The sequence below is a fragment of the Parambassis ranga genome, chromosome 2, assembly GCF_900634625.1.
Source record: "Parambassis ranga chromosome 2, fParRan2.1, whole genome shotgun sequence".
NCBI lineage: Eukaryota > Metazoa > Chordata > Actinopteri > Ambassidae > Parambassis > Parambassis ranga.
In genome coordinates, this window is record NC_041023.1 from 44,071,910 (window position 1) to 44,097,875 (window position 25,966).

The 25,966-nt window shown below is 48.2% G+C and overlaps 1 protein-coding gene across 7 annotated transcripts in view; it reads right to left on the minus strand.

Moving 5' to 3' along the window:
• The window catches only part of dmd (dystrophin), a 94,450-nt gene that overhangs the window by 9,710 nt on the left and 58,774 nt on the right, over positions 1–25,966 (minus strand). For 4 of the 7 annotated variants that reach the window (XM_028425646.1, XM_028425656.1, XM_028425627.1 and 1 more), the window contains 43 exons: positions 25,807–25,952; positions 24,335–24,435; positions 24,151–24,262; positions 23,954–24,067; positions 23,722–23,877; positions 23,460–23,630; positions 22,590–22,772; positions 22,362–22,496; positions 22,114–22,263; positions 20,466–20,627; positions 19,612–19,722; positions 19,328–19,501; positions 18,566–18,721; positions 18,316–18,486; positions 18,056–18,235; positions 17,813–17,935; positions 17,569–17,739; positions 17,295–17,417; positions 17,074–17,208; positions 16,836–16,988; positions 15,764–15,934; positions 13,670–13,792; positions 13,418–13,590; positions 13,202–13,337; positions 12,419–12,594; positions 12,185–12,332; positions 11,873–11,998; positions 11,642–11,779; positions 11,469–11,567; positions 11,301–11,397; positions 11,043–11,212; positions 10,848–10,965; positions 10,561–10,772; positions 10,331–10,485; positions 10,052–10,241; positions 7,662–7,834; positions 7,418–7,574; positions 7,142–7,253; positions 6,228–6,496; positions 5,993–6,139; positions 4,066–4,129; positions 3,518–3,578; positions 2,565–2,600 (listed from right to left, as the gene is read on the minus strand). In XM_028425646.1, coding sequence (XP_028281447.1) covers positions 2,565–2,600; positions 3,518–3,578; positions 4,066–4,129; positions 5,993–6,139; positions 6,228–6,496; positions 7,142–7,253; positions 7,418–7,574; positions 7,662–7,834; positions 10,052–10,241; positions 10,331–10,485; positions 10,561–10,772; positions 10,848–10,965; positions 11,043–11,212; positions 11,301–11,397; positions 11,469–11,567; positions 11,642–11,779; positions 11,873–11,998; positions 12,185–12,332; positions 12,419–12,594; positions 13,202–13,337; positions 13,418–13,590; positions 13,670–13,792; positions 15,764–15,934; positions 16,836–16,988; positions 17,074–17,208; positions 17,295–17,417; positions 17,569–17,739; positions 17,813–17,935; positions 18,056–18,235; positions 18,316–18,486; positions 18,566–18,721; positions 19,328–19,501; positions 19,612–19,722; positions 20,466–20,627; positions 22,114–22,263; positions 22,362–22,496; positions 22,590–22,772; positions 23,460–23,630; positions 23,722–23,877; positions 23,954–24,067; positions 24,151–24,262; positions 24,335–24,435; positions 25,807–25,952 — 6,178 coding nt within the window. The remainder of the gene's footprint in view (positions 1–2,564; positions 2,601–3,517; positions 3,579–4,065; positions 4,130–5,992; positions 6,140–6,227; positions 6,497–7,141; positions 7,254–7,417; positions 7,575–7,661; positions 7,835–10,051; positions 10,242–10,330; positions 10,486–10,560; positions 10,773–10,847; positions 10,966–11,042; positions 11,213–11,300; positions 11,398–11,468; positions 11,568–11,641; positions 11,780–11,872; positions 11,999–12,184; positions 12,333–12,418; positions 12,595–13,201; positions 13,338–13,417; positions 13,591–13,669; positions 13,793–15,763; positions 15,935–16,835; positions 16,989–17,073; positions 17,209–17,294; positions 17,418–17,568; positions 17,740–17,812; positions 17,936–18,055; positions 18,236–18,315; positions 18,487–18,565; positions 18,722–19,327; positions 19,502–19,611; positions 19,723–20,465; positions 20,628–22,113; positions 22,264–22,361; positions 22,497–22,589; positions 22,773–23,459; positions 23,631–23,721; positions 23,878–23,953; positions 24,068–24,150; positions 24,263–24,334; positions 24,436–25,806; positions 25,953–25,966) is intronic. The other 3 variants (XM_028425662.1, XM_028425637.1, XM_028425619.1) reach the window with 1 other exon arrangement.

Sequence of the window (25,966 nt, forward strand, 5' to 3'; positions counted from 1 at the left end):
TAATCATCTCCACAGAATACAAAGACAGCACACACACACACACACAGACACACAACAATCATGTCTGAGCATGTCAGCAAGCTTCCCAACAACCCTCATTGTTCCCCTGTGTGTGTGTGTGTGTTTATTCAACTGTACACACACCTGCAAAAAACATCGGTGCCAACAAATCTGCGCCAGCCAGTGCGCATTCAACTGAAGTTCCACACAGATCCACGCAGAACCTGTGCAACACACCACTGCTACACAATGTGTGTGTGTGTGTTTAAAGGGTGTGCAGCATAAATCCCTGCTTCAAACTGCGGCCTGGCAGAGAAATGCAGCACATCGGGGAATCATCGTTGCACACACACACACACACACACACACACACTGCACCGGGCAGCGTCGCTGGCACGGGGAGGTGATTGTGTTTGCACCTCATTGTGCGCGCGTCTGAGTGTGAAGGAATGTAACACAACCATCCACTGGCTCTGTTTCTGCAGAAGCTGAGCAAATAAATAAAACACACACATCTCCGCCAAACGCGCAAACAGACGCAGTGTTTGCACCTTTTTTATTCCAATATGGCAGAAGAGCAGGATTAAGAATGAGGACGCGTCTGTCCAGGGGGGACGCTGGTTCCCCCTGTCTGTGGGGTGCATGGCTCCCCGACAGACCCATCTCCTCCATTTCCATGTCAATAACGCGCCCGCTGCCCGCTGCGCGCATCATCACCGCAGCGCAAACCCCGAGGTTTCACTGGAATGTGTTGGCTGTAGGTGACATTCATCCGCACACACACACACACACACACACACGGGAGGAAAGAAGAACCCACGTTCCACCGACACGTCTGCGCATTTTCAGCACTACGGGCTACAACAGCGTGTTTTCCGCCTCTACGTGACAAAAACCCCACAGATCACTGCACCATGACTTATTATCACCACCACCTCCACCCAGCCCCTCCACAGCACTCACTTCCGAAGCTGCTCCCGCATCGCCGGCCGATCGTGGCTCCCGAGTCCGCAGGAAAATACGGCGAATCCACAGGGGAAGAATGCGTGGCCGACCCCCCTCTCTCAGCGGTCCGACCGAGCGTCCTCCACCACCGGAGAGAGGCGTCCGAGATGACCGGGTGTGTGTGAGTGAGTGTGTGTGTGTGTGTGAATGCGTGTGTTCCCCTCTGAAAAGCAGTGGCGATGGGTTGCAGAGGCTGACTGGCCAGCGAGAGGCGAGGATCAATAACAATGAAAGAAAACCAGCACCACTTCCGCTTTCTTTCAAAATAAAAGCACCGGCTTTTATTTTTTATTTTTGCTGGTAATAAATGGCGCAATAACAAAACACTTTAAAGTGGAAAATGGTCCCCAATCATCACTATTTAATCCAGAATCCTTTTAAACTTCAATATTATGTGAACAAGCAGGTGTTGAAGGTTTAAACACCCCCAAGTGGCCACTCAGGGAAGTGCAGCCTGGATTAATTTGTCGCCCTTGGTAATAACCAGCATCAAATGGTAAATCATTAACTACCCCTTTACTGGGTAATAACTTTATTTACACTGCACTCTGGAAAATGTTTTGAAAGAGCCAAATGACACAAATTACACACAAAAAGAAGAAGATGGAGCTTGTGTTCCCTTGTTCTGACGTCTACAACTTGGCCCTGATTGCACAGAGCCACAGGGGTCAGGACTCAAGAGTACCGGTACACTTACTTTGAAATCACACCCACCATATTCCCGGTCTAGCCCTGTTTGTCTCCAGGAAACTTGCAGCAGCTCTGCTAGAAGAGGCGGAGCTCAGGCTCCTGCCTCTGCCTCCCTTCCCCCAACCCCACTGTTTCTGAAAGCAAAAGGAGCCTTAACACCATCCAAAGAGGTTTTTCACCTCCCTGACAAGAGAGAGAGGGAGAGAGGGAGAGAGAGACTCGGCTTTTCAGGGGACACATTCCCACTTTCAGGGCCATGGATAGAGAGAGACAGAGACAGGGGGACAGGGAGGAAGGGGAGACACACAGGGAAGGAGGGGGAGAAGCAGGGAGAAAAAGACGCATTTTTTGCTTTTTCGGTGACAGTGTGTGTGTGTGTGTGTGTGTGTGTGTGTGGCTTTAGAAATGTAGGCTAGCAAAAATCCTGCTGCAACATAATTTGCCTGTAATTTATAGGCAAGTCTCAACTGTTATTTTACTCCCACCAGAACAGTGTGTCATTATATCTGTATGTGTGGGTGTGTGTGTGTATTAGAGACCACACCTTCACAGGATGTGGTGGGGTGTCGGTGGGGGGGCCAGGTGAATGTTGTTGAAGAATATATTTCCATCATAGCAGAGCAGTGATGGTGCGGGCGAAGCAGTGGGTGGGCCATATGTTGTGATACGGTGGCCTTGAGTGTGTGTGTGTGACGGTGTGTGAGACGCAGCGTGGGTGAGTGCGAACCTGTGTGTACACTGGCTGCTGCCGTATGTGAAGAGTGGATAGGTGCAACATGGCTAACATGACCCAGGGAATAGTGTGTGTGTGTGTGTGTGTGTGTGTGTGTGTGTGTGTGTGTGTGTGTGTATGGTCAGCTGGCACTCACAGTGTGTCGGTCATCAGGTCAGGTCCAGCTTTCTCTCTGCATGTAGAGAGGAAAATCTGTCACCTCTCTCTCTCTTCCTTGTAAGCTACTCAACACAACCAAGTGTGTGTGTGTGTGTGTGTGTGTGTGTGTCACATGGAGGAGTCTCCTTTGCTCAGTCATTCAGGATTAACTCACACACACACACACACACACAAAGCAGCTAGTTGTTGATTGCCAGGCAGCGTGGACTTGCTGTGTGAGACTCTAGAAGAAGCAGGAAGTGAGTTCAACCAATCACAGCACGTGGTTATTCTGCCCAATGCGTCAGGAATGTCAGGTGGGAGACTAGCCTGTTAGCCGCTAACACATATCCAGAGTGCAGTCAGGGATTAAATGGGTCAGCTTCAGTCCAGTTAGTGCCAGAAGTGCACCTCCATACAGTTAATAAACACCGAAAACGAGCTCATTTCAAAATAAAAGGCCCACTTTGTAGTAAACTTCAAAATAAAAGCCCTACTCAAAGTCATTTCCACTCAATTCAACTGCAAGACTCACTTCAGATTGGTAGTACACAACCCTGCAGTGTCACCCAAACAATATACCAAATGATTACGGTGTTTTGATTTCAAAATAAAAGCCCTCTACAATGTTTACACACAATGTAACCCCGCTCAAACCATATAAGGACACTCTTTGGTTTAATTTCAAAATAAAAGCCCTGCTAAAGTGACATATCTGCTTCTCTGTTCCCTCGAAATTTATTGATGTAAGTAATAATAATGTAATGTCTGCTGTCCATGTGGAGGATAAGCGAGCTGCTTTTATCAGTTTTTGTGGTCTTTGCATCAGATTTGTGTGACAAACACTCCATGTTAGTGATGGCGTTAGCTTCTCTTGACAGCTCTACATCAGTAGCACACTTCAGACTGCAGGTTAGGTGAGGAGGACACTGCTCAGAGATCAGTACTCACTTGATGTAGTATGGCACATTGTTTGGGGAGACGCCTTGCTCAAAGGGGCTCTCAACAGATCCTGCAGAAGAAGAAGAGGAAGAAGAGAGCGTCACGTTTTTCATTCTCCATTTTAAAGGAGGGTGTATGCACAACTGTACATCAGCATGAAAAAACACAGCAGATTCGCTGCTAATTATCTCACTTATTATGCCCACAACAGCTGACAGACCAACCAGTAAAGCGGCTTCTGGGATTTGTCAGATCTGTCCAATCAGATGGCTCGGCTGAAAGCTACCAGCTGTATGAGCACGACTTTTTCCAATGCAGCTAATTTCACCCGCGGGACAAACACAGCAATGCATTGTGGGACACATGCTGTGTTATGATAAAAGGGAAAGATATGAGGAGACATCATTGTCTTTCTATCTTTTTAATTACCTTTTAAGTACTAATAACTCGACTAAAGATTGATTTCTGATGCAAGAAGAAAATAAGCTCCACCCATCCTTTCCCTCCTTTATGCAGGTAGGAGGATAACTGTGTGTGTGTGTGTGTGTTTTACTCACCGTGCAGAGCGCCAAAATCTCTGTGAGCATCCGTCAGCTGCTTCAGGTGCTCGTTGATTGACATCTGAAGGAGAGAGCAGGAAACACTTTAAGGTGTCTGTACTACTACTGATAACACTCTGATATGCAGCTTTATAATGCTTGATGGGACAGGAAGGGGTGGTTTATGTGTGTGTGTGTGTGTGTACACACACTCATCCAAAGACAGAGCAGTAGATACGAGGATGGATGGATGGATGGATGGAGGCAGAGGAGGAGAGGAATATGGAGGGGGTAATTGAATTTGTAGTGGAGGAATTAGAGAGGATACCATCTCCTGAAGAAGAGTCTTCTTCAGCTCTGAACGAGCTGTCGATCTAGATGGAGCTGAGATAACACACTCACGAACAGAGAAGAGGGGCTCAGCTGGGCTGGGTTTACACACATCGGTCTAAACTACAAGCTCTTGTGATTGGTTAGGTTTACATCCCTGGATCACAGTGCTTTTGTCTCTAACTGTGTAATACTACACAGTGTTTGCGTTCTCTTAGTTGAAGCCACGAGTGTGCTGTTTCCATAGAGATGGAGGACTTTACATTGTGGTAAACAATAAACCCACACTGACTCAACACTACGACACACAGCTTTAGCGCAACACTGAAAAACCTCAACTCTCAGAGGCGACTCCTTCATCGAGCTTTTGTAATCTGACAAATAATCCACGTGAAGCGGCAGCTGATGCTCGCAGGCATGACTTCAGCCCGCTGCTATCACTTGCCAGCGAGCAGCATCCTGAAAGTCTCCGGAGGAGCTGCTGTGTGCCTCTAATCACTGATGCTTCCTGACACAGTGTTCAGTGATCTAATGTTCCCAGGCAACACATGCAGCCCGAGCCGGCATGTGGAGCTTTGGCAGACACTGATTAGTGAGAGATTTTTGTTCCAGGAAGTTAAAAAAGTGAATCATTAGAAGCTGAGAGGCGTCTCAACTTTTTACAAAAGTCATGAAGCGGAGGGACTGAGATGGCGTATTATCCTGTCTGAGTGGACAGATTGGCTGATTAACTGTCCAGCCTTTGAGCTGTGATCCAAATGAGACGGCTACTGTCAGAGAAGTGTGTGTGTGTGTGTGTGATTCATGGTATGAGATGAAGGAGAGATGAGGAAATGACGGTCCATCTTTTTTTAACCCCAGCCTTCTGTGACATGAATCAATGAAGTTACCTTCGAGTCCATCTCACCCAGTCCATTTCGGCCTGAGTTGTTTTTCCCCGTTTCCCCGGCAACCTAATTAGAATTGCACAAACGAGAGGAGTAGGATTCTTTTTGTCGCAATAACTCGGAACACACCGTGCCCCCTGTGCCAACCAATCAGGTTCGAACACTCTGACCTGGTCATGCTGGTCGCCCCTCCACTCGCCTTAAACCCCACAGACACACACACACACACACACTTTATACATCATCTACTCTGATGTATTCACAACAAAGAGGTGTGTGTGTGTGCATGAGCATCTGGTCATGCACACAGCTTCAGAGAACCCGGCCTTCTGGTCCCGTCAAAGTGGTGTCACCGCGGCCCTCATCTCTCTCAGCGTTGGCTGGTCTGTCTGGCAGCTGATCGGCTCGACCTGTCAGGCTCGCTTATGGTTACTGTTTTGACTTCCAGCATGGCTGCCACTGGGTTTATTGAGAGTGAAGCAATACATACACACACAATCACCCACTCAGGACACCTGGAAGCTACACTTGTACTGCAGGAACCCTCCCTGTGGGACTAGGAACTGTTCAAAGATTCAGTTTCTTTTCCGTTTCCACCACAGGAACCAGGGGATAAAGGGGAACAGGGGTAATTAGGGGGTTAATGTGGTGTTTCTTCACTGCAAAAATACTCAAACAATACTGAAAAGCATCGTTTGACTCTACACTTTTGGTGTGTGTTTGTGTACCTGGAGCAGCTTCCAGCGCGTGTTGAGGTCTTTGATGCGATCCAGGTTGCTAGGCGACAGCTGGATGTCAGACGGATGGAAAGTGGATGCCAGCTGGTTCATGTGGTCCACGTCATCCTTAATTGGAGCAATTTCTTCCTGAAACTCCTGCAGAGGACAATAATAAACCATATAAAACATAAAAAAAAACACAACCTGTGGTTTCATGGCGAGTTAGCAGCCACAGCAGCCTCACCTTGACTCTGTCTATGTACTCCGGCAGTGAGTCAATCAGCAGGTCTCCCACTGGCTCCCACGACTCTTTCACCATTTCCGCCTGCCTCAGCTGTCCGTCGAGCAGGTCCTCCGCCTCCTGCAGCTCCATCAGGCGCTGCAGAGCCAGCTCCAGCCTTCTCTGCCAGTCAGCCGAGTCTGCGCTGAGCCGGTCCCACTTGCTCACCACGTCGTCCGCTTCTTTGCGAAGGACTCTGCCGACGTTCTGAGCGCGCTCCTCCGGGCTGACATCTGAGGGTTGAGGAAAGAGTCTTAAACCGAAGGCTTTTAAAGTCGATATTTTATTATATAAATGGATCACACTCTCACTCTTTGAGGCTGCCTCGCCTGCTTTAGATCTAACATTTGTATTTAAAAGCCTGTTACTGCCATAAAAGCTCTCCTGAGTGACTGTTTCACTTATATGTCAAAGCACTCAGACTGTTTGTGGGGACACGGCTTCTTTTCCAGAAAAGTCAGACGAATTTAAACAGAGCAAAATGTCACCCACTCAAAAGCACTGTGTCAGTGGCTTTTTTTTTTTTAGATGTCCCCCCGACCGCCGGCCGATCAAAGGTCAGATCACAGGGACAGAGCGACTTTACAGGAGGAATTCATTTCTCTTTGTGTGGCTGTGATTAGCAGCTGGAGTTCAGCTGTTTTCTACAAGCCCTGTCACCAGGCTGCTGCCATGGAGCTGCTGTGTTAACCTCTACGAGGGCTGTTACCTGGAGTGTGAGTCAGAGATGAATTCATACTCTCTTGTACAGTTTTAAATGCAAACACTCTGGCAGAAAATGTCACTAATTAACAAGCTATTTCCTGTGCTAGCATTCCAGAATTTAAAAGCAGGTAAAAGCTCTGATGTAAATGTGTGTGTGTGTGTGTGTGTGTTACCTCTTCTATCAGGTGATGGTGTTTCTCGGGGGAGCTCAGACAGGAAGACTCCCACATCGTCAAGAGCTTTGGTCACAACTGGTTCTTTAGCTCTCAGGTCCCTCCTGAAACCCTGAAAATCAACATCACAAAAACATTTTAAATACTTTAAAGAAAATAAAGTGTTATACAGACAAAAACCATCTGCACACATCCACAGAACTGCTAGAAAGACACGACGGCCTCACTTGTGACCACAGAGGGAGAGCACAAGTGGTGTTGTGTGTTTCCTCTCACCCGGTGTGTGTCCAGCTGCGCCTGCACCGCGGGAACATCTCCCCCTACAGGTGGCTCCTGTTCCAGCTGTTGACTTTTCAGCTTTAGCCAGTTCAACAGCTCCTGCAGCGACATGTGCAGCCTCTTCCAGGGGGCCATCTCTGAGTCCAGGTGTGCCCTGCAAACACACAGACACACACACACAGGTGTTACAGAGACACTCTTGGGCTGCTTTACACGGTGTCAACATGCGGCGCCGCCTCACCTCATGCTGAGCGTCTTGTTGCACAGGTCGTTCCAGCGCTGGCTCATGTTGTTCAGGCGTCTGTGGAGCAGAGCACCGTCCTCCGAGTCACCCAGGGAGGTCACAATCCTCTGGCCATTCTCATCCAGGGAGTGGTACAGCTCTGTGTGGCTGTCAATCTCTGCCTGGAGGTCCTGTTGCACACACACACACACACACACAGAATAAGTGCCAGTGGAACAAAGAGCAGTAAATTCTGCTGGAGCACACGCTTTATTTTCTTTGTAATAGCAGCCATCTTTTTTTTTTACTGTGAGTGCTCAGTAATGGGATCAGGATCTGAGAGAGTGATTTAGTCTCTAAAAGCAACAACCGGCAACAACACAGGTCTTAATGAAGCTTTGATGGAACCGCTATAGCAAATGTCACAATATGGTGCCGTAGTTTTGACAGCGGGGCCCCACCTGTGTTTTCTTTAAAGCCAGTCCATTACTAAAAAGGCTCAGGACCAGGACTAACCTCTGAGAAGGAACTCACACACACTGTGAGAATTCTCAGTTAGAGAATAGAAGAAAATGTAACTATTGTTGTTTTCATTTTGTAATTGTGTTATAACGCACAATTAGAGAGTAGGTTTGTTAATAGAGAAAAAGGCAGTAAACTCAGAAACATAATCTGCCTGGTTAAAGATTTCATAATAATTTGTTAATGTCAGTTCAGGATTAAACTGCGCAGCTACAGAAGAACAGTGATTCTTTTATGCCCGACCTGAACGTGGTAGACCTTCCTGCGCAGCATCCTCCAGACTTTACCCAAACTAGATGTCAATTAGTGAAAAGGATCACCATCTTCTCCTCTAATCCCTGAGGATTAGCTCCCAGCGTGGCTGCATAAGAATGCCTTCTGTTTAAAATGTGTGCGCAACAGTGAGAGCGATGAGGAGATAAAGTGGAAGGGAGGGAGGAAGAGCCGCGCAGAGAAAAGGGAGGCAGAGCTGGAGAGTGTGAGTCAGATTGAGAGGGGGTGAGGAAAGAGGCAGAGAGAACTTGAAAGGGTCCATAAAACGATGAGTGCACTAATTTTCCAATTAAACCTTATCTGTGTGTGGTGTTGTAGCCCGAGAAAGAGAGAGTGTGTGCACGCTCTCTGGATGCTACGCTGGGCTGCTGGCTGCCATTATAATTGGACACAGAAGCCTATCTCAGTGCTGCACACAGTGCTGCTGTTGTACTGGGAGTGTGTGTGTGTGTGTGTGTGTAAAGGAAGTGTGCATGGGCATGAATTTGTAACAGTGTTTAAAAAATGCATTTCCAAAATGCTGCATGTCCTTTAAAGTATGTGTGTGTGTGTGTGTGTGTGTGTGTCAGTGTGCATGTCTTTCCTGCAGAAAGTGTGTGTGTGGGTGCAGGGTGAGGGCCGAGGGTCAGAATATGTTCTCTCACAGAACAGAGCCTTCCCTTCAACACCCACGATGCAGTGAGGGGGAATTCTGCATTTGTCTGTCGGGCAACGACGGACCAATGAAATCTCTGCATGCTGCCACGTCAGCATTCCTGTCATACCAGCCAGGGCGGACAATCGAAGAAGAGCATCCTAGGCTGGACTCCATGAAAGTGCGTCTTGCTCTGCTGTATTCTTACTCATAAGTCTTGTTTTGCCCATTTAGAGCATACGAAATCAGAGGAACCCTTGTTGCAGTGACACCTGTGGCCGTTGAGGGAACTGCAGGCAGCGTCCCTACTTTTCATGTTTATAGCAAGCGGCAACCTTCGGGGCTCAAAGTTGAAGCCCATGCGGAAGTGTCAAAACTTGTAATTCACGCCGCAACAGCTGGGGGCTGGCTCCAAAAGCGAGTAATTTCCCATAGACTCCCATGTTAAAATGGCCGACTTCACAGCAGAAAAGAACATGTTTACAGCCTGGTACAAAAAACCACTCTGGTCTCAGATGATAGGTTCTCTTCTAGTGTCAATTGTAGGGGGGGTGAATTGTTTTATAACTCACTCGTTTCAATGGTATTCGGACTTGACGTATCACAGCGTGAGTTTCCTGCTTCCACGATCGCCCGCCCCCCTAAACCCCGCTCGTGCTCCCCCTCTTTGTCCATATTTGGAGTTTTGGCGGACGTGACGCTGCCAACATGGCGGCAGTCATCACGTCCCGGAACCTCCCACCGAGCCTCAGAACGGCTCTTCAGAAACAAACGGGTGACATCACGGAATCTCTGTCCATAGTTTTTACTGTCAATAGTAAAACCCGCCTGAATAAGAGAAAATATAAATGTGATCTACAGCCTACATCCATCATGTGTTTGGCCCTGAATGATAATAAGTAACCAGGTTACATCTTAATATTCGTGACCTGAAAGTCCCTCAGTGGAGCTGTGCACAGTCTGGGGAATACAGTGTTACCTTCCACTGGGCCAGCAGGCTCCGGGCTGCCTCGGGCTGTTCCTGTAGCCTCTCCTTGTTAGTGGCGTCTATTAAAACATTGCAGGTCGTCTCAGCCTCTGTCAGCCAGTTGAGGAACTTCTCCAGGTCCAGGTAAAACCTCTGCAGCAGCTTCAGCGCCGCTTCCAAAGCCGCCTCCCTGTCCGAGACACTGGAGGGAAGCAGGGGACAAAACAAGAAGTGTTAGCAAGGTAAACAGGCGGAGTGGACATGTGGGGGAGCGGTGTTTGTATACGATACCGCTTGTTGATGTGCGTCCAGGTGGCCACCATGTTGTCGTTGACCTGTGTGACCTTGTGTGTGTCGTCGGTGGCGTACAGTGTCAGCAGTTTGTCGGCGAGCGCGTTGGTTTCGTCCACCTGTCCCTGCCACTGCTGCAGCTCCTTCACAAGAAGCTGGAAGGAAACGGGACTGATTAAAAAACAATGCCGTGTGTTCATACATGGTCAGAGAGTGGACGTCTGTTCCACCTTCAGCTCGGCGTTCTGTCTCTTCAGAGCGTCCACCGTGTACGTGATCTCCTGCCAGGACTCCAGCCTGTCGTTGGCCCGTTTGATGAGATGATCGACCTCCCTTTTAGCATCCAGCCAGTCGGTGGAGTCCTGCAGCATGTTGTGCAGCTGCTTCGTGCGATCGGACAGTTTGGTCTGAGAGTCTTCCCAGTGGGTCTGAAGCCGGTCGACTAGGAGCAAAGAAGGACATGTAAGAAGAGCTTATGTGCTGTGGATGGATTTGGAGCATGCTCAGTATCACTCACTGCGTTCAGTAATAGCATTGCGCGTCTCCTGGTTGCTGGTTTTGTTCTTCAGGTTCTGTGCTGCTGTGACCTGCTTCTCCAGGAGGGGGCGCCGCTGGTCCAGCTCCTGCAGATGAGACTAAAAGCACACACACAGCCCATGGTAGGTCAGTTCATCCTCCATTTGCTGTGCTTCTGCATGAAGTGAGTCCTCACCTTGAGCTGGCCGATGTTGTCGTTGATGTCATCGAGGTCAGCCACCACCACCTGCTTGTTCTGAATCATGTTGTCCAGCATGGTCAGCCAATCGGTGAGCTCCGCCCAGGACTTGTTGAACTGAGCCAGGGCTTTGGATTCTGGCTGAGAACTTCCTGTCAGGCCCTCATCTGGAGACACGCAGTGCACATCACATTTAGAGCAAATTAAAAAAAAAAAGGGAAAGTGACATGTTTGTCAAAGGAAATGAAGCCTCACGGGTTTTTTTGGCCGCCAGCAGAGCCATCCTCTCCTTATGCTGCCGCAGCAGCTCCAGGATCACCATCCAGTCCTCCCTCAGCTTTCCATACTTCACCTGCCACACACACAGAGTTCATAGCTCATTGTGTACACTTCATAAAAAAAAAAAGCGTCTGATTTCCTCACCTTGTCCACTTGCTGGAGAGGAGCGTCCCTGTACAGCTCTTCAACCCGCTCCAAAACCTGCTCCACCACCGGCTGCCTGACTTGCACTTCCTCGATGAGCTGGTGAAGCACGGGGATGCATCCCAAATTAGGCCTGCAATTTATACACTCATAAATATATATAATTCTCTTACCTTAGGCGGAGGCCCCTCGGGGGACTGCTCCAGGTTGGCCCTGGTTCTGGACGCCCACACCGACAGGTCATCCAGTTTCTCCAGCTCTTTCAGGAGACCTTCAATCTCCAGCTGGCGCTCCGGCAGAGCCTTGGACACCTAAAGGAGGACATGCAGAAATTCATTGTTGGTATGTTTATTGATGAAACCTTTGATGTGAAGATGATGTTCAGCTTGGACGTTTTGTCTGACCTGAGACCAGCGTGTGTTGATGATCCTGATGTCTTTCTGTTTGTCAGCAGGAAGCGCTGTCTGTTTGTGTCTGAGGTTCAGATCTTCTACCGCTGCTTTCTTGGCAGGAAGCTCCGCCACACGTGCCTGAAACACACACACACACACACACACAGGCTGAATTTAAAAATAAATCATCACAGCAGCTCAATGTAGGACACCACTCGCACAGAACAGTCTTCAAGGTTAAAATTTGAAAATGTAAAAATAAAGTAAACAGCAGAAACACTGGAGCGCATGCAAATGACTGGATCTCATTTACACTACACACACCTGGACTTTTCCCAGAGTGTCTCTGATGTGCTGCGGTTCTGCAGGCTGCAGAGGGATGGCCAGGACGCCCTCCGCCTTGTCCAGCCAGCCCAGCATCGAGCCCATGTCCTCCTGCAGCTCCGCGGCCGCCGTGCGTGCCTCTGCAGACCTGCAGGACAAGAAGTGCAGGATGTTTTAGATTCTTTTCCAAACTCTTCTTACTTTTTTTTAATGCATTTTTTTGTGTGTGCCCACCTCCTCTTGCGCTCATTGAGCTGGTCGCAGACATTGGCCCAGCGAGTGTTGAGTAATCTGAGCTGCGTTTGAAGCTGCGAGGCGTCGTCTGGCGTGCTCAGCTGGCTGATCCCCTCTCCTGCTGAGTTCACTCGACCAAGCACAGCTTCCTGGAGAGGTATGGCCTCCGTCAGGTCCTGTTCACACACACACAGGACAAACTTAAAATCTTTAAGTTGACAAAGTATTTGAAAAGTAAGTCAGCAACTCAATATGTGTGTGTAAGACTGGGCACAGATCAGGTGGCAGCTTGTGATTGGAGCTACCAGATGGTCTCTCACACACACACACACACAGGCTGGCATTTGAGTGGCACCTGGACCCACACACACACACACACAGTGACCAGAAGAGCTCAAAGTGTGTGTGTGTGTCTGATGCAAACGCACGGCTAAAACGAAACTGTGAATCAACCAGGTGACGCTTCTCCGCTGAGATTAAACTGTGGTTGGCGCTGTAATCCTTCAGTTTCAGGTTTCGGGGTTGATGTAACATTGAAATGTCAAATTTGATGATATAATGTTGTTACATAAGGCCTAAAAAAGGAAAGTGTGTGTTTGTACTGAGGCTGAATGCACTGTCTGACACTCACTGCCTCTCTCTCCTGACACTGTGTGTGCCAGCGTGTGTGTGTGTGTACAGTATGGACTTCATATGGACACTAGCTTACTAAAATACTGAATGGATCAAATTTTGAACACACAATCAGCCATAAACATGTGTGTGTGTGTGTGTGTGTGTTACCCTAAGGTGCTGCCTGTGTGCAGCCGGCTCACTCTCGCCCAGCTTCAGTGTGCTCTCAGCATCTTTCAGCCACTCCTGCAGAGCTGTGTGATCTGAGGCAAACTTCTGCCACTTGGAGTTGCAGTCCTGCCAGCGCCTGGATGCACACAGAGAGGGATTTATTCCTACATGTGGACAATGTCAGTCAATACTGATGTCCACACACACACTCCTTACTTGAGTCTGTCCTGGTAGAGCTTGTTCAGCTTGTCCCAGTTGGTACTGAGGAGGCCGGCCGTCTCCTGGATCCTCTGCCCCTCCAGAGGCCGAGCCCCTGACACTATCTCCTCTCTGCGGGCCAGCGTCACCTCCACCGGGCCTCGCAGCTTCTCCATGCTGCCCTTCACCTCCTGCAGATGTGGTGGATCCAGTCAGTGACAAGTTGTTTTTTATTATGATTATGACAGAAACATCTAAAGCAGTGCTGACCTTTAGGCAGTGCTCTTGCTGAGGCAGGTTATAATAGGCCGCGGGCCAGTATTCAGGAGAGTTCAGCTTGAAGTCCGTCTCTGACACTGAACGCAGCAATGCCTGCAGCTCTGTCAGGTACTCCTGGTTACACACACACACACACACACACACAACAAAGCAACAGCATGGCTTCAAAAACAGTGAATAAATCATTTTTCTAAGCGGGCAACATATCAAAGCGAGTGATTAAGGAACAGATCTGGGACTTCAGCTCATTTTTTATTAAAGAGAAAATGTAATTTAAATTCTCGGACTGTCTTTTTGTGGTGTAAGATATATATTTAAAAGTATTTAATCAAATAAACTTTGAATAAACGAAGCCACAGATCCTCTGAAAGACCGTTTGATGCTTGTGCCTCTGTTCATTTCACCTCATCACTTAGCTCGTGTCACTCCCACTCTTTAATCCTCCCAAAATAAAAAAACAAAAGCCTCTGAAGAGTGTTTTTATGACACACTTTACACCGTATGACTGAACGCCTGCTGTGTGTATGATGGGATTTCGGTTAAATAACCCCTCGCAGAGAGTCATGAGTTGATTTCATGTTATGACACAGAGCCACAACTGTTATGAGGTGAAATGGAAAGGCTTGAGATGCCCCAGTTTGTCTGATTACTACTGCAGGAGCAGCTCTGTCTCTCATTTAAAGGTTCCATATGTAAGACAGGGTTGTTTTTTTTCCATCCCAATTCACAGAGCAGCATTTATGTCACCACTTCTTACATTTGGAACCTTAAAATACCCCGCCCACTTCTGCACTAAAAGTACTACCTGTGAGCTCCACCCACACACTGAATCTGAGTCTTCTGGGGTCTTTTGAGTATATTTGCATGTGTGCTGACATGATGAGAGGCGAAGCCTCTGATAGCACTCTCATCATGTTGCTCTTCTGACCTGGACTTGGACTGAATGCACATCTGCATTGAAAGCACTGTAAGAGGGTGATGTTCTGCTGCTCAGGCCAGAGAAAGGTTGGTACAACAAACACTAAAAAATACATTTCCCTAATCACCTTCTGCACAAGTGCTGCTGCTTGTCATTACAGAGAGGGGCAGCACCGCAACTTGGGAGACGATGAAATGAAGAGCACTCCTCTGCCTGAACTGCTCGAGAGTCCTCGAGCATCACAATCAAGAGCCCATACAGCTCGAGTGCGGCATGTTTATTGTACGCGGCCATCAGATGTGCATTCGTCCACCGTGTGTTGTTATGAGTGCGTGTGACCGGCGCATAGGATACATACATCTTCAGTGAGGTCAGGAAACTGCCCGGGTGTGATGTGATTGGTGGGCAGAAGGCGAGACACAGGAAGAAGGGGGGAAGGCATGCAGTGACACAGAGCCAAACAGAGCAACCGGTAAGATTCAGGCATGTGGGCGCGCCTCACATGTACATTTAAGACATGAGAATGAGAATGCAGCAAAAAAAACACAAAAAAGCACCTACCACCTGTAGTTTTTTCTTTTTTAAGGGAACAATCTGTCAGTTTACTGTAACCCTGATCCTTCCCTCTTTGGCCTATTATAGCATAGCAGCATATATGGACAGTTTCCTGCTGCGGGGTTTTAATGTAATCTAATTAGCACTATATTCTGCAGCTAAAACAGCATCATTATCATGCTGATTCCATTTAAATGGTCTCTGTTTTCATGTGAGGCTAAGCTAACTTTTATTGCTAAAAGGCATGTGATGGAATAAATATCTGATTTTATGTGATTACATATGCGATTTCTTTAATCAGGCTCAGGACCTTTTGCTGGTATCCTAGAGCTGTGTGCCAGTGAAAAAAAATCATGCCTCATAAAATCTTTGTTTGCTGTAGTTTATTGTGTTTGGAGTCAGGATCCTGCTGTTCTCTGTAAATGTGACTGTAAGCCTACTGCAGCTCACACGTTTAGAAAAGGATCGTGGCGACTACTACCAGTGAAAACAGCTGTTTATGCCAGTTTAGAGACTAGTGGGGGGTTAGAGTTAGTACTATGAACTGGTCTGGTTAGTACACTCTGCTCTGTTAGTGCTGCAGATAGAGACGTCGGCCTCCTGACACTCACACTTTGTCTTTTGAAGGGTATGAACTTGCCCTCCACCTCAACCCAGCGCTTGTTGAGCTGCAGTTGGCGGGGTTCCACTAGATTGGCGGCTCCAGCCTCTGACAGCTGATTGGCTAAGCCCTGCAACTCCTTAAGCTCCTCCTTCTTCTTGTCGAACTCTGAGCCAATTTCCTATTGGACAAAATCAACCAGGAAGGTCACTCGCTATTGGGCTGGGGCCTGGGCTGAGTTAAAAGCACACAGAGGCATGTGGATGTCCTTGAAAACACACTCACACACACACAGAGACAATCAATACACAATCAAAAGAATAATATCAAAATACAACATTCATTTACCGCCAGCATTCACTACAACAGAGACAGTACATTAATAAAAGATCACGTTTGTCATTAACATACAAAGGGAATTCATATTGTAACTTTATTTTCACAGAGAAAACGTCACTGCTCAGTACGGGAGTGTGTGTGTGTGTGTGTGTGATGCTAAAGAAACAATAAGCAGAGAGCGCTGTGAAAAGCTGGACAGATGGACAGACAAGACAAACAATCTCAGATGCATCAATGGCAGGTGAGTCTGAGGTGAGACGTCCGCTTAGCGAAATGTCATAGTGATCATCTGAAAGTGAGAGACACACACATACAGAGTCAGAGGTGAAAGAGGAGGAAGACAGGCTGGACCTGAACCAGCCCTATACAGACCACAATAACTGTTCTGAAGTGTGCTAACTCCTATGAGCTACAAAGCAGCAACCTCCAAGGAGGAGGAGAAGTGCTGCAATACCTACACTGGCCACTAAGGGGTGTGGGTCCCCTAGTGTTAGCTGTTAAAAGTCTGCTACAGGATAAATGGTATTATTAGAATTTGAATGAACTGAGTGTTAGGTGGACTCGTGCCCTGCTGAGACGGAAACAGGCAGAGCCGCCATCTTTGTTCATTTATCCAGGAGAGGGAGAGAAACACAGTTAGCATGTAGCCCCACAACACAGAATGATGATGATGAAGAGGGAGGTGAAAAAAATAATCATGACTGAAAGTGTGTGTGTGACTGTGTGTGTGTGTGTGTTGTCACCTTGACCCTCTCTCCTTCAGGTGGGTCAGGCAGCTGGTCCACGCTGCGCTGGATGTCATCGAGCCAGGCCAGCAGGTCATGTGACTTCCTCCTGTACTGGTACCACTGCGGCGCGATGGCCAGCGCCTTCCTGTTCCTCAGGACGCGCAGGTCCTACACACACATATCTATGATGTGCTTACTGTTTTCTGCATTCATTGTGCTGACGTGTGTGTGTGTGCGCATGTGTGTGTGTTACCTTGACTGTGTTGTACTTGCTGTTGAGCTGGTTGTGCTTCAGTCTGACCTGCTCCCTCTTCTCCTGGTCCGGGGCTCTCTTCTGTAGATTCTCTCCTTTCAACAGTAATTCCTTCACTGCACCTTCTTCACAGTCCTACACACACACACACACACAAAGGTAAGCACACACATATTATAAAAGGAATTGAATTATAGGGGTTTTATTAGCAAGTCAGAAACCTTGTCCTCCTGGAAGTCCTCCTCCTTCAGGTTCTCCCCCTGGTTCACCTCCTCCTCCAGGAGCTCCAGCCACACCTGAGCTTCACTGTGGTACTGCTCCAGCTCCTTGGCTGACGCTGCCGTCTACACACAGAAAGTAGGAGAATCAGTAGCTGAGGTTGAAGTCAATTCAGAGTGAGAGTTTGAAGTCTGTTATTGCAGAGAGTCTGAAGTCATTTTATATCACTAAGTGTCAGGAGCCACGGAAACATTTCGGTATTTGAAAGGTACCGACCAGTCCAGAGGTGATGCGCTGAGAGATGGCGTCAAATTTCTGGTTGAGCTGCTCCACTTTGGGTCCCACCTGGGCCTGACAGTTCTCCCCCCGGGTGGACATGAGCTCCTGAGCCAGAGCCCTCACCTCCTCCATTTTCCCTCGAGTGAGCTCCAGCTCAGCACGCAGCACCTGCAGCAGGCAGTTAGTCAGACAAACATTCCTCTGAAACAACAACGTGCAGTTACAAACAAACGGCACAAACCTTCAGCACGCCGTCGTTGGGTCCCCTGCTGTCTATCTCATCCATCTTCTTATTCGCTCCGTCGATCCACTCGTTCACTTCCTTTATCTCTCCGTCTAACTTCTGCATCTGCCGCTGGTAGTCCTGAGAGCGACAGAGAGAATGACTTGCAAATACTGACACTTCTAAGAGCTATTTTTAGGCAGTTTGGTGTAATTTTAGCGCAGCAGGACGGATAAATGAACAGTATTAAGTTCTTCTGACCAGAAGCAGGTTGAGCCATTCTTCTGCTCGGGATGTGACGGCAATCCAGTTGCAGTGCAGCAGGCTGACTTTGTCGTCCACCAGGCCCCCGTGGCCCCGCAGCACGGCTTTAAGGGCCTCTGCCAGATCCACCACGGCCTGCAGCTGAGGCTGCCGCCGCTCCGTCTCCCCGTGAGTAGACTTGTGAGGAAGACACACGAGATTATCCTGAAACTTTCGTTCTCTGCGTTGTTCTGCACACGCTCCCCACACTGACGTACCTGCGCCCACGCCACTTCAGCCTCCAGGTCACTGGGCATGCCGTCCACAGCAGAGCGCCTTGTCAGCTCAGCGTCGGTGGCGGCGAGCCACTCCGTCAGCCCGTTCAGCTCCTTCCGCAGCTTCCTCGACAGCTTCAGACTCTTCTCCAGCTCCAGTTTGCTTTCAGTCACCTGTGAAGACATTAAACATTTAGAAACTTGCCTCAGCGTCAGACTTTGTACGATGTTATTAGAGTAACTGTATGTTAACCTGCGCGCCCAGCTGGTTGTAAAGCAGTTTCAGGGCTGTTATTCTGTCATCCATCTCTTTGGGATGCTCAGTCTGCTGCTTCTGGACGATCTGCCTGCCTGTTTTTATCACCGTCTCCACCTCGCCTTTCACTTCGCTCAGCATCTTATACAACTTCTGTTAGACACAAACAGACAGCAGCCATTTAAAAATCCACCCATTCGCTCACTTAGGCCCCGTTCACACTGGAGAAAGTCATTCCAGCTAGAGTAGGATTGAGCCCAGACAGCCTTTAAGCTGGATGCGTTCAGACCTATTTTCAAATCTGGCTAGCACACACTTATGTCCGCACTCAATCCGGCTTCATCCAGCGTGTTTGCTGTCCTCCAAACCACTAGGTGGCGCCTCGTAATATACAGAGTCCGTTCACGCCATGGTAGGACCGCGTGTGCGCATGTATCATGCGTTTTTTTTGTCCCGTGTCGCGCCACGTGAACCGGAAGTAGCACATCGCTGACCGGAAGTAGCATGTCGCTAGCCGGATTCGCTCGCCACATTTGCGTTCACACCTGAGCCACATTTGAGCCAATCCGGCTAGATCCACCTCTCGTGGGTGGATCTAGCCGGATGGAAATCAAACTGGATACAGCCGGATTCGAGGTGTTCACACTCAGAAAAAAACACATCTGGATTGATCAGGATGCGGCCGAATCCTGCTTAAGCCACATTTTTTCCCCCAGTGTGAACGGGGCATTACACCCGTCTTTGGATGCAGTCACCTACCATGCACTGGTCCAGTTGCGACTGCACCACGTCCTGCTCCACACTCCGGATGTCGAGCACCGCCACCTGATTTTTAACTCCTGCCAGCACGCGCTCGCACTCCGCCAACCGAGAATCGAAGTTGGCAGGCTTCTGGAAGAGGCGGAACTTGGTCCACACATCTGCGAGCATTTTCTGGGAAACAGAGACACAAAAATCAATCAATCATTCGGTTATGGGGTGAGCAGCACTCTCCTGATTTCACACACACTTATCCACCGGTGTGTGTGTGTTTGAATGTTTACCTGTGTGAGGTCGATCTGTCCCGTGATGCTGTTGGAAGGGTCTTTGTCCTGATTCTTCTGCTTCATGTCCTCCAGGGTCGCTTCATGGCCGCTCAGCTCGGACTGGATTTTCTGTCAAAGACACACACACACACACACACACAGGTAAATATACATCATAAAAATGTAACAGCTTAAACATAGTGCATCTCTCTCTGCTGACCACAAGGGGGCAGAAGGCATCAAGGAGTCAAAAGAGGAGCCCAAAAAGCTTTAATGACTTGTAATGCCTGAACACACACACACACACACACACATTCTCATACACACTTGATCTCTGTCACCCCTCTCTCCTTTTAAATACCAAGTGCACTGTAATCACAGATGCTCATCCACACCACTCTAATCCAATCATTCTCTCATCTCCTGTGTGTGTGTGTGTGTGTGTGTTCGTGAGCTGCCATCTGATTATTTTGAAGGTGTGTGTGTCAGAGAGGGAAAGGAAGAGACAAAAGATGGAGGCTGTATGTGTGTATGTGTGTGTATGTCCAGAGCAGCTTCAGGCTTAATTAGGACCACAGAGAGAAAAGAGCATTTGCCATACTCTCTTGGTTCCTCTGCACACACACACACACACACACACACAGACTGGAAAGATGTGTGTCCTTATCAGCAGTGTGTCTTCACTCTGTGTGTGTACCTGTCCACTCTGCTGTCCCAGATAATAATTGCATCGGCTCAACTACAACTTGCAAATATTTTTCTTTAAAATTAATTAAATATGTAATAAACAATTTTTTTCTGCACTCCTCAGAGCAACTATAAAGCTATGACTGACTTATGAACGGCAGACACGTGACAGGGCTCATACGTACCTGAGCCTCCTGTGGTATCTGCTGTGCATCGATGTGGTCAGCCAGGTACGCCGTGAGGTGGCGGTCCGTGTTGGCCAGCGAGTCCTGGATGTTCCTCAGTGTCTTGTCATTCTCCCGGGCCCACTGGATGCTCTTCTCCAGCTCCTTCTGCCTCAGCGTTGCCTGAGAGGAAACAAAGCACGTGAGGAAAAAAAACACACAAACAGGAACACAGAGAATTAAACTACAGATACACAAACACACACTCCCTCTGAGCGTATACCCTCTTGAAGAGTAGCTGCTGTGCTTTCTTCCTCATGTTGTCTCCTGCGACACTGAGGCCCTCGCCGTCCACTAACGGCACCGACGACCAGTGACGCCTTTCTGCCTACCAGATTAGCTTGTAAACTCTTACATCATACATGGAGTGTATACGTGGTAACAGGTGAGCATGCTAATCCACACACAGAGGGATAATGGCTCTAAGTATAGCCCTGAGCCAGTCTAACGCTTCTGACACACACTCTCATGATGTTCGCAGTGAATGTTTCCAACTGTTTAACTTTATAATGCATGAAAGAGATTAAATATTTAGACAAACATCGATGGCAACCTTTGCTGTGGAAATGTACTCCATTTCCCCGGCAACTGTCGCCTCATGAATACACAGTCTCATTAAAGAGCCCTATTAGTTATTACACACACACATGCACACACACACACACACAGTGGCGGAGTTCATGTCGGCGATTGTGAACAAGCAAGATATAAGATCGCTGCTTGCTTAGCTGCGTTGCCGCCGGGCAGAGCCGAGCAGCACTTTTTCTTATCGATTCTCGAGCTGTTACGAGACGACCCTGAAATTAAAATGGCATAACGCTCGCTTTTGATCTGAAAAACAGCACGAAGAGAGAGACGTGGAACATTTTTCTTTGCATGCTCAGGCTGGATTTATCTCCACATGAGTTTTTTTAAGTTGATATAATAAGATTATATACACTTGGGCCGCTGATGTGTTGATACTAAGCTATTTGACTTCTGCACTTTCTGTGGATTCAAACTACAATCTACAATGGTCATGAAACACATTAAAAGGAGTGAGCGATCATCTGGCCTCTAGTGGCCACTGGAAGAACTGCACAAAAAAATCTTAGCTGAGAAGTAAAACGGCAGCATTTTTATCTGACTAACTCGATGTTAAGTGAGGAAAGGTTATGGAAGCGAAGGTTGACAAATATTAACATTATTAATACATAGTCTCTTCCCTGAGATACTCACAACCCCCCCGCTCCAGTCTGGCTCCTCATCCTCCTCGTAGACGACATACAAACAGGGCTCAGAGAAGCCCGTTCTCAACTCACATACATACATGCCGACATACACATCAAGAACAAAAGGGACACACAAACACACTTCCTCTCAGAAAACACAAAAAGTCTGGAATGAGCGACGCACACGCACAGCGTCCGATGGGCGGACAAACAAAGGAAGGCTTATCAGTCTGCAAGGAGAACATTAATCTGGTTCTATTGTGAAGGAGGCTCAACCTAGCGGGCAATAAGTGTGTGTCTTTGTGTGTGTGTGTGTGCGACAACAACTCTAATCTGTCACTGAGGATCATCACAAGAGGCTGAGGGCTGGGAGGAAGACAAGACAGAAGTGTCCTCACCCTCGCCATCAGTTCATCCCATCGGGTGTTGAAGGCGTCCAGTTTCTGCTGGATCAGTTCGTCCAGGACGCCACCATCCATCAGAGTCTGAGCCAGCTCTCGGATCTGGTTCCTGTTGTCCTCAGGGTGCTGCAGGAGAACCTCAAGGCTCTGTGTGTATGCAAACAAAACCATCACCAACGCTTCATTTTTGTATTTTTTTACAGCAAGCTAAACAAAAACCTGCTTCCTCTCATCCTCATCCTCACATCCAGCGCTTCCTGCAGCTCCTCTGCTCCTCCCTGCATGTTCTCCGTCTCGTCCAACTTCTGCTCCAGCTGGTCCAGGAAGGCGTTCTCCTGCTCCAGGTAGGACAGCAGCTCGCACCAGCACGCCCACACCTCCTGCAAAAAACACATGAAGAAAAAAGCTGCTTCACCTCCTCTCATGTGTAACACAGCTGAGGCTGCACCTGACAGAGGGACAAAACATCGTACCTCCAGAGTTTTACACTTCCCATCCAGGCGGCTGCACAGGCGCTGATAGTTAGCCGTTAGCACGTCCAGCTCAGATCGCAGAGCATCATGCGCAGTAGGCGGAGCCTTGGCGATGAAGCTGTTCACGCTGTCAGTGAGGAGTTTGACCTTCAGCTCCTTGGAGTGGACCTCCTCTTGTGCCCTCTGATGAAAGTGTGAGAGGAGACTTGAGCGGTGTTTTCAGGGACAGAAATGTGTTATCGAGACGGACTTTGTTTGATTTACGGAAAGAAAACAGAAGCAGAAGGAGGATGGAGGAGAGAAACAGATGCAGCCACAAAGGAATCAATGTATCTTCTGTTGACAAAGCCACCGAGTGTGAAGAGACAGAGTGAACACGTAAGCCAGCGAATCAATGAATGAAGGAGTGTAGCTAATACTTTCCCAGTGAAGGAGGGAGCTGAAGAAAGTGAGGGGATTAAGAGAATAAACGAGTGAACAGATTCACAAATGGAGTTTCCTTTCAGTGGGAGGACAGGAGAGGAAGAAGAGGGAGGAGGAGTGAAATCAATTTTTAATTTTCAACTTGAACTTTTTTTCTATTTTTAGAAGAATGGCAGGGCCTTTTGGGGGATTTCAGAAAACAAATGGTGCCATAAATTTACATCACAAATACATTAGATTAAAGTGAGGCAGCGGTGGGAGACATGATGCCAAACTGAGGACTGAGAAGGGGGGAAAGAAGCAGAGGGCACAGAGAGAAGATAAAGAAAAGAGGAGCGGCATTATCGACCTGGAATTAACCAGGATCAGGAGGAAGTCAGTCAGACTGTGAATGAACCTGGAGACCCACATTACAGGATTTTTGTTTGGATTTAATGAGACACGCACCTTGAGCTCCTCCACAGCCTTGCGTAGCTCTTCAGGTGTCTTATAGGTGAAGTCTCTCTCCAGGTAGTCCTCCTCCGCCTGGTTGATCCACTCCTGCATCTCCTGCATCTCCTTCCTCAGAGCCATGGTTTTGTCCAGGCCGCCTTTCAGAGCAGTCTTCTTGGCGTAGGCCTAGCAGGGAGGAGGGAAAACGTACACCGACACACTCGCTCTTAACACAAAACAGACAAATATGCCGGAAGGAAGCAGAAAGGTTCCACACCTGTTTGCAGACGTTCTCCCACTGAGCGTTGAGCTCGTCCAGTTCCTTCTGGATGTACACAGCAAACGGGGGCTCCGCCTCGTTCTTCAGGTACAACCCCACCTCGTTGATGCCGTTCACGCTGGGCTGGATGGTGTGGATATCGTTGACTAGAGCCTGGCCAATCAGAGGGCAGCTCACAGGTTAGACATGAGCCATGTCCTTGAATGAAACTGTACCGTATTGACCTTACTGTGCACTGCTCCAGCTGCTTCTCCAGAGCCTCAGAGTCTCCCAGAGCTGGCCACTCCTCGTTCAGGAAGACGTCTACATCTGCCATCCACTTCTTCAGAGTCTTCACATCGTTCTGGAGGACGCAACAGGACAGGAGTTTTCAGGGCAAATTAACTACAAAAAGAAGTGGCGTTAATGTCTCCTCCTCTGCCTCACCTCAAACTGCATCAGTTTAGCCATGAGCTCCTGGATCCTCTGGGAATTTTCTGCCAGCGTGGAGCCCAGTCGTCTCCAGCGTGCCATGATGGCGTCCATCTCTATGCGGTACCTGCAGCAGAATACAAACAGAATCATGGAATCTGATCTCCTTTCATGTGCATCAGGTTCTTTCATGTCTCACTTCTGGCTGATGTCTGCTGGAGCTTTCTGGAAGACTTGCTCTACAGCTGAGGTCAGGTAGTCCACCTCGCCTTGGTGTTCGGCCAGCGCCACCTGGAGAGCCTGTGGGGACAGGACGGACAGAGTAAATAAGTCAATGAAATAAACTCTTACTTGGCAGCAGTAAGTTATCACACACACATAAAGTCCGTCTCTATACGAGAGCAGAGAAACAGTTGTGCTGAAAATGAATGACGGCTCATCAGTATGCAGGATGGATTCCTAATTATTATCAACAATCAGCTTTAATTAATCTCAGGCTACAAGGCTCCATCTCCCTGCTATGCTTCAAGACCATTGTCAAGTTTAAAGAGGGCTGACTGCACACACACACACACACTTTATTGAATGCTGTGACCTTGACTTCGGAGATAATGATCAACATTTAAAAAAACAACACAACAATATTAAAAATTGGACTGGAAATAAAAACTAACACACTAAAAAGTGCCCCGTGTGTGGGTGTGGGTGTGTGTGTTTACATTCACACAACTCCGGCATCATTCATGCTCTGTGTGTGTGTCTGGGATAGATATTGTGATAAACAGAGACACTGATTTGCTCCACTGGGATTCTGCTCGTCCGCCTCTCATAATTGCGGCGTTGTAGACAAACACACACACACACACACAGACAGCAGACCAGTGATGGCCTGCTCTCTGCATGTTAAGCAGATCCAAGCCGGGCTTCACAAAAATTGCTGAAATTGAAATAGTTTTGTGACGCCGCTGTTTGTCTGCTGCCTCAAATGAAGACTGAAGACGCCGCACTATGAATCCTGGGATAGATTAGGATGCGAATTGTTGCACGCTTCCCTAGCGAGAGGGGGGAGGAGAAAAAAAATGGGAATGCCTCAGAATTTAGCTTATTTCTTGGCTGTGACCAACAACATCCTTCTGGAGTCTCTGCTGGTTGCTTGGCAACTGCTCAAAGCCAAGAAAGAAATGGTGACACCTGACCCACGTAAAAAAAAAAAGGACAACTGCTGTTTTTACCAAACTGATTAAACAAACATGGTAATTATAGAGCGTTAGAGGAGTCTGAAGGTGGATGCTGGGCTGGACTAGAGGCTACCTGCTGTGGACATGCCTCATTTAACTTTACCTGAGTGATCTGGGGATGTCCTGCTGTATCAGACACACACTATAGCCTGTGAATGATGAATGAATGGAGCCTGTGCTTAACGGGGCATGTCGGGGCATCTGTTACCTCAAACAGCAGCAGAGAGAGCTTCCTATTAAAACAGTGGTGCTTTGGTAGTTTGGCTGCTGGCAGTATAACTTTACTGCTCGTAGTAAAACCTGATTACAGTGTCAAACAGCCCCATGGGATTAAAGAGCCAGTCCCGCTTTGGCCCCTTTATGAGAGTTTGTAAATAGATCTAAAGCTGCGGCAGCATCGGATCTGACTCTCACTGGAGAAGTGCAGACGTACCTGAACATCCTTCAGTCGCTGCTCCATGATAGGATACTCAGTGACGGCCGTCGACGGCACGGCCAGCTTGGCCTCGCACTGTTGCAGCCACGCCAGCAGCGTAGAGATGGTTTCCTTGTAACGAGCCGGAGGCAAGCTCTCCAAAACTGGTAACAAGAGT